The sequence below is a fragment of the Sander lucioperca genome, chromosome 4 (genome assembly GCF_008315115.2).
Source record: "Sander lucioperca isolate FBNREF2018 chromosome 4, SLUC_FBN_1.2, whole genome shotgun sequence".
NCBI classification, from domain to species: Eukaryota; Metazoa; Chordata; class Actinopteri; order Perciformes; family Percidae; genus Sander; species Sander lucioperca.
In genome coordinates, this window is record NC_050176.1 from 40,993,831 (window position 1) to 41,011,613 (window position 17,783).

A 17,783-nucleotide genomic window follows, 5' to 3' on the forward strand; every position below is an offset into this window, starting at 1 on the left:
CCTTGAGTTTGACACACGTGCACTACATGTTCCTTTTTATGTAGGCAATTTGTGGTTTCCTCAATTAATTCCATTAGTGGCTAAGTTGTTGATCTGTCTGTCCAGAATCCGTAATGACTGTCAACCAGTAGCTTGTGTGTTTTGATAAAATTGTCAAGTCTTTTCAACTGGGGGAGTATAGAAACAGGCCTGTAATTTGTGAAAAGGTGTCTATCCCAAGTTTTATATACTGGTATTACTTTTTGCTATTTTCATTTTGTTTGGAAATTTACCAAATTGAAAAGACAAGTTACAGATATGAGTTAGTGGTTCAGCAATTTCTTCAACAACTAGTTTTATTATAATCATAATCAATAATATTCCAATCTGTGGAACATTTGCTTTTACACTTTTTTACAGTGTTTATTATTTCATTTCTTTCCACTGCTCTAAGGAAAATATAGGTTGGATTACTATTCCACAGATCAGCATTTACCCCTTCTGTTATTTCTGTATTTTTTTATTTTTTCTGCTAGAGTTGGTCCCACATTTACAAAATTGTAAAAAGATTGTTAAACCCACTAACCACATTTTCCATGTTTTCTATTTTCTTGTCATTTTCAATATACTATTCTGGATAACTTGTTTTCCCATTTTTATTTTCATTTCTAATGATACCATTTAGAATATTCCATAAATGTTATTTATATTATAGTATTCTTTCTTAGATATCCTCATAGTATTAGCTAATTTATTTCTATACTTTTTATATTTATTTTCTGCTTCTGGGGTACCGTACTTGATACGTTTTCTATAGAGTGTATTTTTCTTTTTGCAGGCATTTAATAAACCCTTAGTGGTCCATGGACTATTTGGTTTACTTTGTCTGTCACTGTATTGTTTCACAGGGCAATTTTTGTCATACAGTGATGTTAACATTTATTAGAAATCCATTGTATGCTTTATCAATATCATTTTCCACCAGGGGTGTTTCCAGGACTTGAGGAGGTTCAGGGCTTAGCCCGGACCCATTTAAATAAACTGAATGCAAAACTGCGATTGGCTTGCCCAGCTTGTTAATAACCAGTGTATGTTCATTTTAGCTTCCAGTTTGTAGATGTTAGATAGATGGCACCAACATATGGCCTTATCATAACTGGCCTGGAAACCCAAAAGCCAAGGCTTTTCCTCCAGATTGGTGTGGTGACTTATGATGGGTCTGGGGGTCCTCCAACATAACATTTATGAGCATTAAACACTTCATTTCCAGTGGAGGAATGCCGTCACCTGTTGCTCCACCGATGTAGCATCCTGCTCACTCATCTCCCCCCCGTTCAGCGTTGGCCCTGCCCGGGCATATGATCGGTGTTTGATCTCTAAACCGGTGATATGATGTCATTTATTCTGGTATATTGTTCCAGATCAGCCACCCGATTTTCCAGCCGCATAATCCGCTTTTCCTTCTCGATGTTCTGCAGTCTTAAAGCCTTCACTTCCTCCACCAAGCTCATGATGGCCTTCTGCTGTTGTCTAACAGCAGAAACCTCCTCCGTCAGCATATCAAGCGACCGCTTAATATCGTCAACCTCCTCGGCCTGTGCTGGGTTCTTTTTCGGTGGCGTGGTTTCTGTCACAGGACTGTTCAGCGTTCTCGCCTATTCTCTGTGTCAGTCTGGATGAACCACATAATGCTCTCCATGATTTTAAAGATTTATGTGAAACAAGAAAACGTCTCTTCAAACAGTCTTTTCAATAAGAATCGGTCTTCCAAAATGTTAGTTTGTCTCCAGCGCGTGTGGCCTGAGAGTGACACACGATAGGTCAAGGCGAACTCGATGACCAAACTGTGAAAGACACTGAATTATTTGTGTGCAAGGTATATCTCGCACCCAATGTAACCGGCGTGAACAAGGCAAGCAAGGCAAGGGAACTTTGTACAGTCCCGAGCTCCAGAAAGTCTACCGCCAACCAGTGATGCACATCCGTCGAGCACAATACCAAACTGCTTCATGGCGCCGAGCAAACAAACGGTACCCCGTCCTTCCTTGGCCAGAGACAATGGGATGGAGACTGGACGGTCTGGATGAGCCCAGGTCTCGCCTCTTCTACATCCTCCCAAAGATCCACAAACCTCCTGTTACTTGGACGGTCCCCTTTGTTGTTCCGGTCGGCAGACCAATAGTTGGTGACGGAAGTAGTACTGGGAATTAGTAATCCGGCCTTGGCTTGATTTTTGGTCCTTTGCTCAATAGTTATGGTCCCCAAATCTCAATGAATTCCTTGTTCACTTCAGGTAAACGAGTTACAACCATTAAAAGAGGCTTATATAATAATACTTTTGTGATGGTTGGGGTCAGCTGGCTGTGAGTTTTGTTTTGTTTTCTAGTTTCCTAGTTCCTATTTTGTTTTCCACTGTCAGTCTCTCTGTTGGCCCTGCCTCTCTCCGTGTCTCCTGTGTTTCTCCTCCTTCCCCTCCTACCTGCCACTGCCAGCTGATTACACACACCTGTTCAGCAATCCACCATCACATCTTCATCATCTGTCCCAGTGAGTCCCTCGCCATCCTGTCCCAGTGAGTCCCTCGCCATCCTATCCCAGTGAGTCCCTCGCCATCCTATCCCAGTGAGTCCCTCGCCATCCTATCCCAGTGAGTCCCTCACCATCCTGTCCCAGTGAGTCCCTCGCCATCCTATCTCAGTGAGTCCCTCGCCATCCTGTCCCAGTGAGTCCCACGCCATCCTGTCCCAGTGAGTCCCTCGCCATCCTATCCCTCGCCATCCTATCCCAGTGAGTCCCTCGCCATCCTATCCCAGTCCTCGTATCCCTCTCTGTCCTATCCCAGCCCCAGGGCCCTTGCTCCTGTCCCTGGCGTCCGCCTCCCCACTCCTCCTTCCCTCTTCCCTCCTAATAAACCTGTTTTTTGCTGAGCCTAGCGTTTGGGTCCATTCTACAGAGATGTTTAGATTGTCTGAGTGCAAATCACACTCGCTACCCTAGAAATCTAGATGCACTCTAGCAGCAGCAAATGTAATTTGCAGGAAAAACCAATCTCTGGTCAGGCCAATCACATTGTGTATAGAGTCGGTAGGCGGAGCTTCACATAAGGACGGCAGAGTTGCGACGGTTCTGCGTGAATTCCCTGCTATTTGAAAACAAAGAAGATGGCTGCTTAAAAAAGGGAGATGTGTTCAGAGTTTAAAGTTGAATCTATCAACTAGCGTGCTCTGATTGGTTATAGTGCTATCCTATTGCGTGCAGAGGGAATTTGAAAGATGACCGTTTATCCCGCCCCTCGGATTGAGCCCAGCCAATGGGCAGTTCCCAGACCCAACATCTGGATGTGGGGTCGGCTTGTCAGGCTACACACTCTCTGCAAAGGAGTTTGATTGTGAACTCTCTGCTATCATTACCACACAGTTGTTGAATTATTTGTGCATTTCAGCTTGACCTACACTTCATTTTCATTTAAAGGTCTCATGGCATGAAAATCATATGTGACAGCCCAGTCTCACGGCAGTTCGTGAAATGGTGACGTTATTTAATCTATTGATTCGTGTACAGGGACACGTTCATGTCGTTTTTTTCATGTTGGTGAGCATGAATTTTAAACTAATGTATTTCAATGGGAAGCATCTTTCGGGATAACAGCACGATTACGGTAGCGAGTAGTATTGAAAAGCCGAAAATCCGCGTAAGGAGGTTGGTCGGGGGGGTGGATGGCTCAAACAACACAGGACTTTCACCCCGGAGACCGGGATCGCGTCCTGCATGTGGCGGTCCGTCCCGTTGTTGTCACCGACGTGTGGCGTTTCATTTCCCCGTTGTTGCGTCCCCGAGAGACCGCAGATTGTGTCCCGGCGGCCGTTGTGGTCACCGTCTACCGCGTGTGGCGTGTCATTTCTCCGTTGTTGCATCCCCGAGAGACCGCGACTGCAGCCTAGTCTCATGGCAGTTTGTGAAATGGGCACATTCTCATTTCATGGTGCCCACCATGAAGTAAACGAGAAATTCGTGTCCCTGTACACGAATCAATAGATCAAAATAACGTGACCATTTGACGAACTGCTGTGAGACCGGGTTGTATTGGAGGGTACAGGTACACACTCCTCAGTATGTCTGAAGTGGTCATTTATAGACGCTCTGGGGACAGTGTATTTAGATACTGTGACTCCATAGAAAGATTATTGAAAATGGATTTTCAGGGATAAATGTTGTACATACACAGTCTTCAGTGTGTATGTACTGGTCAGGTGTATACACTGTAAGGACTGTGTATGGATACTGTTAAGTTTTGTATTGATGTGTATGCAAATATTTATTTTCACACTCACTATCATCATTACACTACATTACCATCTCATTTATATCATTATATTTACCGTAGTACGTAATTGTCTTGTTAGCTTTCAAGATATCTGTAACTTCACTCATTTGTCCAGTCATTCGTCAGATAATGTCACGGTGCTGTACTGACTGAATTTCTCCTGTGTAGATAATTGTGTTGTTACCTCACTTAATCAACAAGCAAAGTCTTGTTATGTTTGGTTATTTAATGATATTTTTTCCGTTTGTCTACACAAGATTTCGACTGAGACAGAGGGTCAAGCAGCCGTGGCATCTGAGAGCCTCAAAGATGTTAAACAGATGACTTCATTTCTGATTAATGTTGATATTGACCTCAGATCTTTTCAGTAACAAAACAGTTTTAATTGGATACTGTTGAGGTGTGTATGCGAAGATTAATTTTTACACTCACTATCGTGATTTCCCTACATTATCATGCATCTTATCAATATAATACATCATTTTCTTAGCAATCTTCTTTCTGAGATTGTACTTTGTATGATAAACTTTATTACCTCTTCACCTCTGCCACTGAGTCGTGCTTTAGAGTCCTCTGAGCTCCCTGATAACTAATAAATAATGTGTGATGTGTTCCCTTCATGAATTCTTCATGTATTAATCTTGTATTGGTGCTGTATACTGTTACAGTTATTGTTGATGTGGCCTTGTTGTCCATCTTTAGTCTTATTTTATTTATTCTTAGTTATTTTCTCAACTGACTGTCCCAGAGACAGAATGCTGATTTTGAACATGTCTTTAAAACACCAGATTACATTACATGTCAACATTTTTAAAAGTTGGGCACCGAAACTCTGTATGTTTTAGGGTACCAACTGGATTAGGCCGGTACTACCGGGGACCAATTCACATAATATCAATCGTGCCAAATCTCGGTACCTGAGAGCTCATACGTAAGCTCGATCTCCTTATTCCTCTCTGCATATTTCACAGATAGCTGGGCTCAGCTCTGACACACACACACGCACACACACACACACACACACACACACACACACACACACACACACACACACACACACACAGAGCTGTGGAGCAAACTACGTCGCCTCTGCAGCTTGTTCAAGTCACAGCGAGTCACGTTAATGCCAATAAAGCCGTCCCAAGTTTGGTTACACTTTTCAAAACGCCACGCAGACAGCATCCGCTGCAATATAATATAACAACACATTCTCACTCCCATCGCGTCAAATACAGACGCTTGGTCAGGTGTCTTTGGCGTTTGTTATTGACGCGAAGAGTCTCGCGCTTGGTCGGGAGTGTTGCCGTCACTTTTTGACGCTCTGGGTCGGGACATATACGTTTAACTGACACGCGGAACAAGAAGGGGACAGTTAGGGTTAGGAAAAGATGGTGGGTGGGGTTACAAAATGTACATTCAGTGACACGCGGGACAAGAGCGGGACACGCACCCCGGTCTCCTGGAGGAAGTCCTGTGTTGTTTGACCCATCCACCCCCCCAACCTCCCACCCTACGCGGCATTTCAGGCTGTCACACTACTCTCTTAATACAACGTCACCTTACAGCGACGTGGAGCTGCTGCTCTGCCCGGTGCATCCCTTACCGACACTGAAGGATGCTTATTGCGTCGTATCTGACCAAACGTCCGTATTTGACGAGTTGGGAGTGAGATTGGGCTGAAAGCGGCCGTAGTGCGGTTAACGTTACACTATCTATGAAACAGACAGGCACAACAACATTCTCTATGCCCTGGTGACTGACTGACAGGCTGCAGGTTTTAGGGCAAAGCAACTTTATTTCTATAGCACATTTCAGCAACAAGGCAATTCAAAACGCTTTACATAAAACATTAAAGAGAAGTTAAAAACTTTCATGAAAGAGATAAAAAAATAAGAACAGGCTACAATGGAATAAGATACAAATACAAGAATACCAGCTGCAGCGTTAGACATGAATAATGACTTGATTTGATAGGCTGTAGAGATGAGTTAGGGAGGGGAGATGGAGGTAGGGAGGGGTTTTATTTTGGGTGGTGTGTAAAATGTTCTAAAAGCTGACAACCTGCATTTCCATGTTTTTATTAGCTTTTACTCTTATAATCCTGTAGGACTACAGAGGAAGTGCTCAGGACTTCTAACCAGATTGTGCACTATGAAGGGCAGAAGGACGATATCTATGTAATCCAGGTTATTTAGCAACACAGAATAAACTACTGAGCAAAATGTTAATTAGTCTGATTTAACAAAGCTGATCCCAACACTACACACCCCTCTGTCATCACAGAGTTCAGAGAATCTATTTCTCACAGATCCACTTCTTAGGGTCATAATGATATCTTCTTTGTGTCCATTTTCCTTGTTGATCGCAGCATGTTGCAGCGTTAATGTTACTGTCAACGTGAGGCAGTCCTGATGCCCAGAACCTGTTAAAGAAATAAAACGTCCTTTTATTACACAGGGCTGAAACTCCTGATTGGTATTCATTTAAAGTAAACTGTTGAATTTCCCATAACATATTATTATCTGTTATCAATAATGTTTACAGGGAGCTCCTCTGTTGGTGGTTTCAAAGCTGACTCTGGTCCCCGTCTCTCCAGCTTCATCTTCAGACGTCATCCATGGGACTGATGCTCATGATTATTTAAAAGGTCTATTAGTCAGCATTTCACTTAAAACTATTTATAGACTCATACAAGTCTCTCTCTCTCTCTCTCTCTCTCTCTCTCTCTCTAATTGGAAAAAGCTAATTTAACTCAGCATCCTTCTATTTAAAACACTTATTTTAGTAACAAACAGTGACTGATGGAATTGTGATGAAAAGAAAAACCTTTAAAATGTCTCACGTTTCTGTCAGCGGTGATCCATTGACCCATTCCCATTTCCATTCTCCTTGTCTCCATCTCAATAGACCAATCCAGTACTCTCCATCCTTACTCAGCTCAGTGACAAACTTCTAGAAGTTGACAAGAGACAACAATCATTTCTCTGTTCACAGTTCAGCATTTCTGTTGTAGTAAAGTCATCTTGTGACTACATCTAAAGGAAAGAGAAAATGTACTGCAAGAAAACATTCCCCCCATGATGCATGAATCAGAAACACTAATCATACACAAATAACCAACCATAGTTTCAATAGAAACAAACAAACAACATGGAACATCTTGACAAACCGTTAGACCGTAGTTTTAGTTGTTGTCACTTTGACAATCAGCCTCAACAAACACAAGAGGGATCCCTCGGTCCACTATTTTATGTTGTGTGGCAGGGAATAATAGGACCCAAATGCAGGGGCAGGAGTAGGTTTGACCAAGAAAGGCAAAGTCTCTGGGGCAGTATCAAAGGCGGTCTTAGGGGCGTCAGAGACCGGCAGGGTCACAGGGGAGGTCTCAGGGGTGCCGGAGACCGGCAGGGTCTCAGGGGCGGTCTCAGGGGCGCCAGAGACTGACAAAGTCACTGGGGAGGTCTCAGTGGCGGTCTCAGGGGCCCCGGAGACCGACAAAGTCACTGGGGCGGTCTCATGGGCGCCGGAGACCAGCAAGGTCACTGGGGGAACGGGCATAGCTGGTTCAGGGAGGCTGGACGCCAGCCGGGGCTCAAGGAAGCTGGGCGTCAGCTGGGATTCTGGGAGGCTGCTAGCCAGCTGGGGATCTAGGAAGCTGCTAGCCAGCCAGGGATCAGGAGGGCTGCTAGCCAGCCGGGGATCTGGGTGGTCTCAGAGGCACCAGAGACCGGCAAAGTCATTGGGGAGGTCTCATGGGCAACGGAGACCAGCAAAGTCACAGAGGGAACGGGCATAGCCGGTTCAGGGAGGCTGGACGCCAGCCGGGGCTCAAGGAAGCTGGGTGTCAGCCGGGATTCTCGGAGGCTGCTAGCCACCTGGGGATCTAGGAAGCTGCTAGCCAGCCGGGGATCAGGAGAGCTGCTAGCCAGCTGGGGATCTGGGAAGCTGCTAGCCAGCCGGGCATCTGGCATACCGAACAACCTGGGGACACTAGGAAACTCTGGGACATTAGGAAACTCGGGAACGCTAGGAAACTCGGGAACTCTAGGAAACTCGGGAACGCTAGGAAACTCGGGAACACTAGGGAGCTCGGGGACACTAGGGAGCTCAGGGACACTAGAAGACTCTCGGGGACACTAGAAGACTTTCTGGGACACTACAAGACTCGGGAACGCTAGAAGACTCGGGAACACTGGGAAATTCTGAAACACTGGAAAACTCGGAAACACTAGAGACCTCGGAAACACTAGAAAACTCAGGGACATCCGAAAGCTCTGGGACACCAGAAAGCTCAGGGACACTAGAAAGCCTGGGAACACTAGAAAACTTGGGGGCACTGGGCAGCTCGGGGGCACTGGGCAGCTCGGGGGCACCGGTCAGCTCGGGGACACCGGTCAGCTCGGGGACGCTGGTGAGCCTGGGGACGCTGGGCAGCACGGGGACGATCACTCAGAAACAAACACACTAAGGGTTTGGATTAACCCTAACCCTAACCCTAAATATGCACCAACAAGCCACTTTGAAATTTTGCTCTTTTCATGAATAATAAAGTTGGGTGACCCCCCCACCCAGACTAAAAAATGTTGGATGACCCTCCCCTCAGCAAAAGGGGAGGGTAATCTAAGATCACTCATAAACAAACACACTAACCTGTTCCTCTTCATTGTTTATGATGACCAGATCGGCTCCTCTCGCCTGACAGTCAGCTCTGCCATCAGGCCAAAAGTTCATCTCCTCAGATTTAAAGTAACAACTGCATCCAGATCTCTTCCATCCGTCAGGACACTGCTTCTCTTAAAGTCAAACAAATATAGTTTCACTATTTAAAGATCTTTCTTGCGTCTGTCATGTTTCCCTGTCAGGATGTTGACTCTGTAAATACTTTAGGTTTTACATCTCATTAGTAAGTGACCACTCTAACAGAAATATTCACATCATCAGCAAACAGTTTAACAGCATGAAACAGTCATAATCAACGGTAAATACACAATCAAGTTCTATGATGTAAATGTGTATATTACAGGTGTTTACTGTTTTTAACTTAATTACTTCTGTTTTCCAGCTGCTTTACTTCATCCTGAAACTGACTGTGATTTACACTCAGTTTGATTCTGTGTGTTATGGTGATTTGAAACCATTCTTACCAGAAACTTTCCTCTGGATCTGGCTGTAGTTGCTGCTCAGTTGGTCGTATCTGGTCTGCATCAAAGTGACTGAAATATAAGATAAGGTTTAAGGCTTTATTGATTTATTCACACCCTGGTGTTGCAGCAGCACACAACCAAAATAAGTACAGTTACATAGAGAAAGGTACTAAAACAATAAAAAATAAGAATTGTCTACAAATTTAAACTATAAAAGAGCAAACAGACTCAGAAAATATCTGGTGAAAACCACAACAAAATAAGAAACAGACCAACAACACTGAATCATTCTATTTTAAACTGAAGACAGAAATAATTAACATCCTGCGCACAATGAAATATCACTTTGACTATGAATGAACTGACAGGACAAACTACAACTGAAAACCACAAACATGACAGTATCAAGTGTGAAAAAGAACCAAAACAAGCTCCGTTTTAGCACCTGTCACTTTAACAGCCCTCCCAAAAAATCTAGTCTGCTCTGATTGGCTTATGAAAAAGAATAGTCAGTGGTTAAGCCGTGGGTGGAGATACTTAGATGGGGGCGGATTTTCTAATGAGCCTGCATGAGAAAGAAGAAGGGGAATCAAATGTGAATATCTTGTTGAATCGCATGTTTTATGATCTAGGCAGCCTACAAAAACCTGACTGGGTCTTATTTCACAGTTAGGATTAGTAGGCACTCCAAATACCCAAACGTATTTGCACAAGCACTGAAAATGTATTTCATGATATTTCTCCTTTAAGATATGACAGTTTGTATTCAAAACATAATTACTCACAGCGAACCAAGAGTCCAGCCAATACCAAAAGAAAAAACCCTCCCAGAGTCACTGCAGTAGCTCTGAAGCACCTTCTGTTGCCGGCTGCAGGATTGCGTGGTCCTACAGAGACAAAATACATCCAGAACATATTTTATTGTCTGTTTGAAGTTTGACTGATAAGAATAAGGACTCACGAGGTACCAGATTACATCAACAAAACACCTGTTAAACACTCACAATGCATGGTAACTAATGGTGGATTGATTAATTGTGAATTAACACTGAATATCTACTTTAAATAAAGCCTCAAAGAAACTGAGATGAACTTCCCCTTTACAACAATCATCATTTCAGACTTACTGGCTCTTTGTGGCTCGAGTTCAGCGTAATGCTCTTCCTCCTCTAAGATCTCCACCTGATTCTCCTCTTCCTCTCCGCTGTTCTCTTCAACGATGTTTCTGTTATATTTCACATTCAAGCTCAAACGTGGCGCAGCGACAGCATCTGCAGCCATCTTGACAAACTGAACTGAACCTATGGTTAGGGACACTGTCTGTCTTTGAGTTGAGCAATCATTTAACACAATAAGTGGCCGCAGCACAAACCACTAAGACAGATACACAAACTAATACATTTGTTACTGTTAGACGAAAAGTCCCACTTAACTTAAAAAGTTGACTCAGATTTAGGCATCCAGTCGTTTGGGAATCAGTATAACGAAACCCTTCGGATAACCTTATAAAAGTATATTAAAGTTAAGAAAGCTAATAAAATAAAGGTGTCTCTTCCTGATTGTAAAAAAGAGGAAATACCCATACAGTGACTGTGCACAGCTGCATTTACACATGCCTGTCTGACACAAGAAATGTGACCACACAGTTCTTTTTGTTCTGTTTGTTAGAAAAAGGGAAGTTTAGGTGTGAATTTTTTTTTTTTTCAGTAAAACAAACACAAGAGATAATAGACCATCTTCCTTACTGACACACAACCAGGGTCTGTGATAATCACCTGACGTTAAGCTGGATGAAATAAAGAATTAGCTCTGCTACATGCACAGCTAGTAACACACAGAGCAGCTCATATTTGCAAAACAGAGCAGAGGAGCACAGAAAAAAGATGATTAAGATCTATAAACGATCTGATAGAAAACAGGAACAGTGAAATATAAAGTCTACATTTGGGGGTTTAAAGAACACAACAACATAACATCTGGATGTTGTCATAACAACAACGTCTGGATGTTTTTATAAAGGGGTGTAACATCCAGATGTTGTTAAAACAGCCTGAAACATCCAGATGTTGTTATAACAGTCTGAAACATCCAGATGTTGTTATAACGGTGTGAAACGTCCAGATGTTGTTATAATGGTGTGTAACATCCAGATGTTGTAATAACGGTGTGTAACATGAAGATGTTATAACGTTGTGTAACATCCAGATGTTGTTATAACGTTGTGTAACATCCAGATGTTGTTATAATGGTGTGAAACATCTCTCTCTCTCTCTCTCTCTCTCTCTCTCTCTCTCTCCCTCTCTCTCTCTGTCTCTCCCTCCCTCTCTCTCTCTCTCTCCCTCCCTCCATCTCGCTCTCTCCCTCCCTCCCTCTTCTTCCCTCCATCTCTCCCTCCCTCCATCTCTGTCTCTCTCTCTCCCTTCCTCCATCATCTCTCTCTCCCTCCCTCCATCTCTCCTCCCTCTGTCTCTCTCTGTCCCTCTTTCTGTCTCTCCCTCCTTCCATCTCTCCCTCCCTCCATCTCTCCCTCCATCTCTCTCTCTCTCTCAAACACTAATTGGAAAAAGCAGCTTTAACTCTTCTCTCTTCTATCTTTCTTTTTAAAACACTTATTTTAGTGACAAATAGTGACTGATGGAATTGTGATGAAAAGAAAAACCTTTGAAATGTCTCACATTTCTGTCAGCGGTGATCCGTCAACCCATTCCCATTCTCCTTGTCTCCGTTGATCCCGTAGACCAATCCAGTACTCTCCATCCTTACTCAGCTCAGTGACAAACTTCTAGAAGTTGACAAGAGACAACAATCATTTATCTGTTCATGGTTCAGCATTTCTGTTGTAGTAAAGCCATCTTGTGACTACATCTGAAGGAAAGAGAAAATGTATTGCAACAAAAGAATCCCCACATGATGCATGAATCAGAAACACACACACACACAAATAACCAACCATAGTTTCAATAGAAACAAACAAACAACATGGAACATCTTGACAAACAGTTCGATTGTAGTTTTAGTTTTTGTCACTTTTACAATCAGCCTCAACAAACACAAGAGGGATCCCTCGGTCCACCACACACTGAGGACTGGACTCAACAGCATGACAGTAAACAAACATTAGGGACTGTTCGTTATTTAATTAAGGGGCCACCGGAGGAGTTTTGTGGCCTCGAACCGAAAAAGACATGAACCTCCCCTCGTCAGTAATAATTTTCCTATGACCCTCCAAAACGATTTGAAAAAAAGGACTGACCCTCCCCTCGCGCGCAAGTTTGCACGTAACAAAGAAGTACAGATACCATTTGATTTTTACAGCCATGACGTACAGGACTTAACCTCTGCATTCTCATCTTACACATCCCACTCCTCTGTTATGGTGTGGGGGCCATTTCAGTAGATTTACTTACTGACATTGTTGTGGAAACACAATAAGCATGGAAACTAAATGCACACTTCATGCATTACTGCATTACTTCAAATACTAAGTTACTCCTCTAGTAAACTAGTATTCATATGAAATAAATCAATAAAACATTGAGACCATTCAGCAAAGGACGCTGGGATATAACCAATTCAACACTGGTTGCTATGGACTTGTCACTATCGTCATTGTATATTTTAGCACATAGGTAAAGCTGCCGAAGCTGAACATTATATTCCAAAACACATGTTCATTTTTAAAGTTTTTAAGTTACATTGTAACAATTTAACAATTTACCCTTATGAAATCCAATCGCGGCACGGCTGTTTTGGAACGCAATAGACAGACGCTTAAATTCAACTAAAATGTAACAGTGAACAATCAGTGTTGGACCTACAGTCTGTTGAGATGCCTCTCCAAACGCAGAAACCAAGCGCAGTCACACCATAAAATGTTAAGACACGTTGAGAAAACAGATCCGCATTTTGCCGTAATCCAATGACAAAAAAAAGTAATCCACAGCGATCAGTAGATCCACAAAAAGGTAAATGACACGGTGTATCCAGCAAGGCCGATATGAGCGTCACATACGAGGCCTCTCCACTTCGTTGTTTAAACAAAGTGGAATAAACGTATAAAAGTCCAAATCTACACAAAACCCGCAATCAATTAGTAAACTGACATCACATTTATATACATGGCATTTAGGAAACCTTTATTGCAAGGTTGGCACTGCAAGATGTCCAGACTAGTTCAACAGTAATTTTCATTTTTTTTGCGTCCTGCTGCTCCCATCGTCAGCCAGGTAATAATTTTTTTTACCAAAGCAGTATATGAAATTTGATGTATTACCTACCACCATTTAGTTGTTCTGCTAGGGGGCTGAGACTGAGAGCTACATGGATAAATATGCACCAAACAAGCCACTTTGAAATTTTGCTCTTTTCATGAATAATAAAGTTGGGTGACCCCCCCCCACCCAGACTACAAAATGTTGGATGACCCTCCCCTCAGCAAAAGGGGAGGGTCATCTAAGATCACTCAGAAACAAACACACTAACCTGTTCCTCTTCGTTGTTTATGACGTCATCTCTGCTTCCAAACCAATAGTTCCTCTTCTCAGATTTAAAGTAACAACTGCATCCAGATCTCTTCCATCCGTCAGAACACCGCTTCTCTTAAAGTCAAACAAATGTAGTTTCACTATTTAAAGATCTTTCTTGCGTCTGTCATGTTTCCCTGTCAAGATGTTGACTCTGTAAATAGTTTTCACGCAGGTTTTACATCTCATTTGTAAGTGACCGTCTCTAACAGAAATATTCACATCATCAGCAATAGATGAACAGTTAGACAGTTTGAGATTATTTATAGACAGTGTGAAGTTTGATCCTGTGCGTTATGGTGATTTGAGACCTTTCTTACCCAAAATTTTCCTCTGGATCTGGCTGTAGTTGCTGCTCAGTTGGTCGTATTTGGTCTGCAGCAAAGTGACTGAAATATAAGATAAGGTTTAAGGCTTTATTGATTGATTCACTCCCTGGTGTTGCAGCAGCACGCAACAGAAATAAGTGCAGTTACATAGAAAAAGGCAATAAAAAAATAAGAATTGTATAAAACTTTAAACTATAAAAGAGCAAAAAGACTCAAAAATATCTGGTGAAAACCACAACAAAATAAGAAACAGACCAACAACACTGAATCATTCTTCTTTAAACTAAAGATAGAAATAAGTAACATCCTGCTCACAATGAAATATCACTTTGACTATGAATGAATTGAAAAAATAAAACAGGAAAAACTACAACTGAAAACCACAACCATGACAGTATCAAGTGTGAAAAAGAACCAAAACAAGCTCCGTTTTAGCGCCTGTCACTTTAACACCCCTCCAAAAAAAAGTCTGCTCTGATTGGCTTATGAAAAAGAATAGTTAGTGGTTGAGCCGTGGGTGGAGATACTTAGATGGGGGCGGTATTTTCTAATGAGCCAACATGAGAAAGCGCTTCTCTTAAAGTCAAACAAATGTAGTTTCACTATTTAAAGATATTTCTTGCCTCTGTCATGTTTCCCTGTCAGGATGTTAACTCTGTAAATACTTTAGGTTTTACATCTCATTTGTAAGTGACCGTCTCTAACAGAAATATTCACATCATCAGCAAAACCGTTTAACAGCATGAAACAGTTATAATCAACGGTAAATACACAATCAAGTTCTATGATGTAAATGTGTACAATACAGGTGTTTACTGATTTTAAACTTTCTCACCTTTAATTCTACACTCCTGCTGCTTTACTTCATCCTGTAACTCAGTGGTTCCCAACCTTTTTTCCTTGCGCCCCCCCCTATTTATGTCTAAGAAAAGCTGAGCCCCCCCTCCGAAACCGAAGCTGAGGTAACTCTCGAGATAGAGCCTTACTTTCTTTTTTGATACAGAGGAGTTATCAGCACTTTTACGTTTCTCCGCCATGTTTCATTCATAAAATAGTGATGCCGTGGTGGCAGGAAAAACGAGGATGATAGCAGCTAGCAGCTGATCTGATGACAGCCTGGGTCACAGGTTGAGAGGTCCCAGAGGTTTGGCCTACTAAGTAGCCTGCCTACAATTTTAAGCGAGAATAAAAATGCATAGTTTTTATATAGACTTTTGTATACATTATATATTCTAGTGTATTATCATAATTTGTTTAACGTGTGCAAATATTTTTTTTTTACCTCAACCCCAAACCAGATAAAGACTTGCGCACCCCCTGTGATCTTTGCCGCTAGTTAGTTAGTTAGTTAGTTAGTTAGTGGTTAAGCCGTGGGTGGAGATACTTAGATGGGGGCAGTATTTTTTTAATGAGCCTGCATGAGAAAGAGGAAAGGGAGTCAAATGTGAATAGCTTGTTGAATCGCATGTTTTATGATCTAGGCAGCCTACAAAAACCTGACTGAGTTGGGATTGGTAGGCACTTCAAATACCCAAACGTATTTGCACACGCACTGAAAACGTATTTCATGATATTTCTCCTTTAAGATATGACAGTTTGTATTAAAAACATAATTACTCACAGTGAATGAAGAGTCCAGCCAATAGCAGAAGATAAAACCCTCCCAGAGTCACTGCAGTAGCTCTGAAGCACCTTCTGTTGCCGGCTGCAGGATTGCGTGGTCCTACAGAGACAAAATACATTCAGAACATGTTTTACTGTTCGTTTGAAGTTTGAACGATAAGAATAATGACTCACGAGGCACCAGATTACATCACCAAGACACCTGATAAACACTCACAATGAATGGTAACTAATGGTGGATTGATTAATTGTGATTTAACACTTAATATCTAGTTTAAATAAAGCCTCACAGAAACTGAGATGAACTTCCCCTTTACAACAATCATCATTTCAGACTTACTGGCTCTTTGTGGCCCGAGTTCAGCGTAATGCTCTTCATCCTCTAAGATCTCCACCTGATTCTCCTCTTCCTCTCCGCTGTTCTCTTCAACGTTTCTGTTATATCTCACATTCAACCTCAAACGTGGCGCAGCGACAGTATCTGCAGCCATCTTGACAAACTGAACTGAACCTATGGTTAGGGACACTGTCTGTCTTTGAGTTGAGCACTCCTTTAACACAGGAAGTGGCCGCAGCACAAACCACTAAGATAGATGCACACACTAATACATTTGTTACTGTTAGACGAAAAGTCCCACTTAACTTAAAAAGTTGACTCAGATTTAGGCATTCAGTCGTTTGGGAATCCGTATAATGAAACCCTTCAGATAACCTTATAAAAGTATATTAAAGTTAAGTAAAGCTAATAAGATAAAGATGTTTCTTCCTGATTGTAAAAAAGAGGAAATACCCACACAGTGACTGTGCACAGCTGCATTCACACATGCCTATCTGACTGTGACCACACAGTTTTTTTTTTTGTTTGTTAAAAAAAGGGAAGTTTAGGTGTGAATTTAATTTGTTTTTAGTAAAACAAACACAAGAGATAATAGACCATCTTCCTTACTGACACACAACCAGGGTCTGTGATAATCACCTGACGTTAAGCTGGATGAAATAAAGAATTAGCTCTGCTACATGCACAGCTAGTAACACACAGAGCAGCTCATATATGCAAAACAGAGCAGAGGAGCACAGAAAAAAGATGATTAAGATCTATAAACGATCTGATAGAAAACAGGAACAGTGAAATATAAAGTCTACATTTGGGGGTTAAAGAACACAACAGGACGTTGTTATAACAGTGTGAAACATCCAGATGTTGTTATAACGGATTCTGCTCAGGCTCAAAAGGCCAGCATTTTCTGACTCCACTTGGTCACTTCTCAAGCAACCTCTGTGTTCGTTGACTGGTAGACCAGGAAGTAATTCTCAGGATTCGGAGTTAAATTTAACAAAGCTTTAGTAAATGATATTGCTAGCAGAATACAACTTATGCATCATGACAAACAGGTTCCCTTTTGCTCCAGTAAGTCTGCAAATGTCTTATCTTACACAGGCCAGACAAGAGGAGAGAGCGAGGCCATCCCAGGCTCTGAGACATTCTATTCTTAACACAATATATTTAAACAGGGATAAAGTATCCAGATGTTATAACATCTGAAACATCCAGATGTTGTTATATAGGTGTGTAACATCCAGATGTTGTTATAACAGTGTGTAACATCCAGATGTTGTTATAACGGTGTGTAGCATCCAGATGTTATAATGGTGTGTAACATCCAAATAGTGTTATAACGGTGTGAAACATCCAGATGTTGTTATAACGATGTGTAACATCCAGATGTTGTTCTAACGGTGTGAAACATCCAGATGTTGTTATAACGGTGTAAAATATCCAGATGTTGTTATACCGGTGTGTAACATCCAGATGTTGTTATGACTGTGTGTAACATCCAGATGTTGTTATAACGGTGTGTAA

The 17,783-nt window shown here is 42.0% G+C and overlaps 1 protein-coding gene and 1 pseudogene across 1 annotated transcript in view; both read right to left on the reverse strand.

Annotated features, from left to right (window-relative positions):
• LOC116049154 (CD209 antigen-like protein E) overlaps positions 1-16,709 on the reverse strand; it is a 236,056-nt gene extending 219,347 nt beyond the window's left edge. The window contains exons 1-3 of the mRNA XM_036000586.1: positions 16,263-16,709; positions 15,921-16,022; positions 9,448-9,516 (exon numbers count right to left, since the gene is read on the reverse strand). Coding sequence (XP_035856479.1) covers positions 9,448-9,516; positions 15,921-16,022; positions 16,263-16,413 — 322 coding nt within the window. The 5' untranslated portion in view covers positions 16,414-16,709. The remainder of the gene's footprint in view (positions 1-9,447; positions 9,517-15,920; positions 16,023-16,262) is intronic.
• The window catches only part of LOC116048142, a 568,688-nt pseudogene that overhangs the window by 304,420 nt on the left and 246,485 nt on the right, over positions 1-17,783 (reverse strand).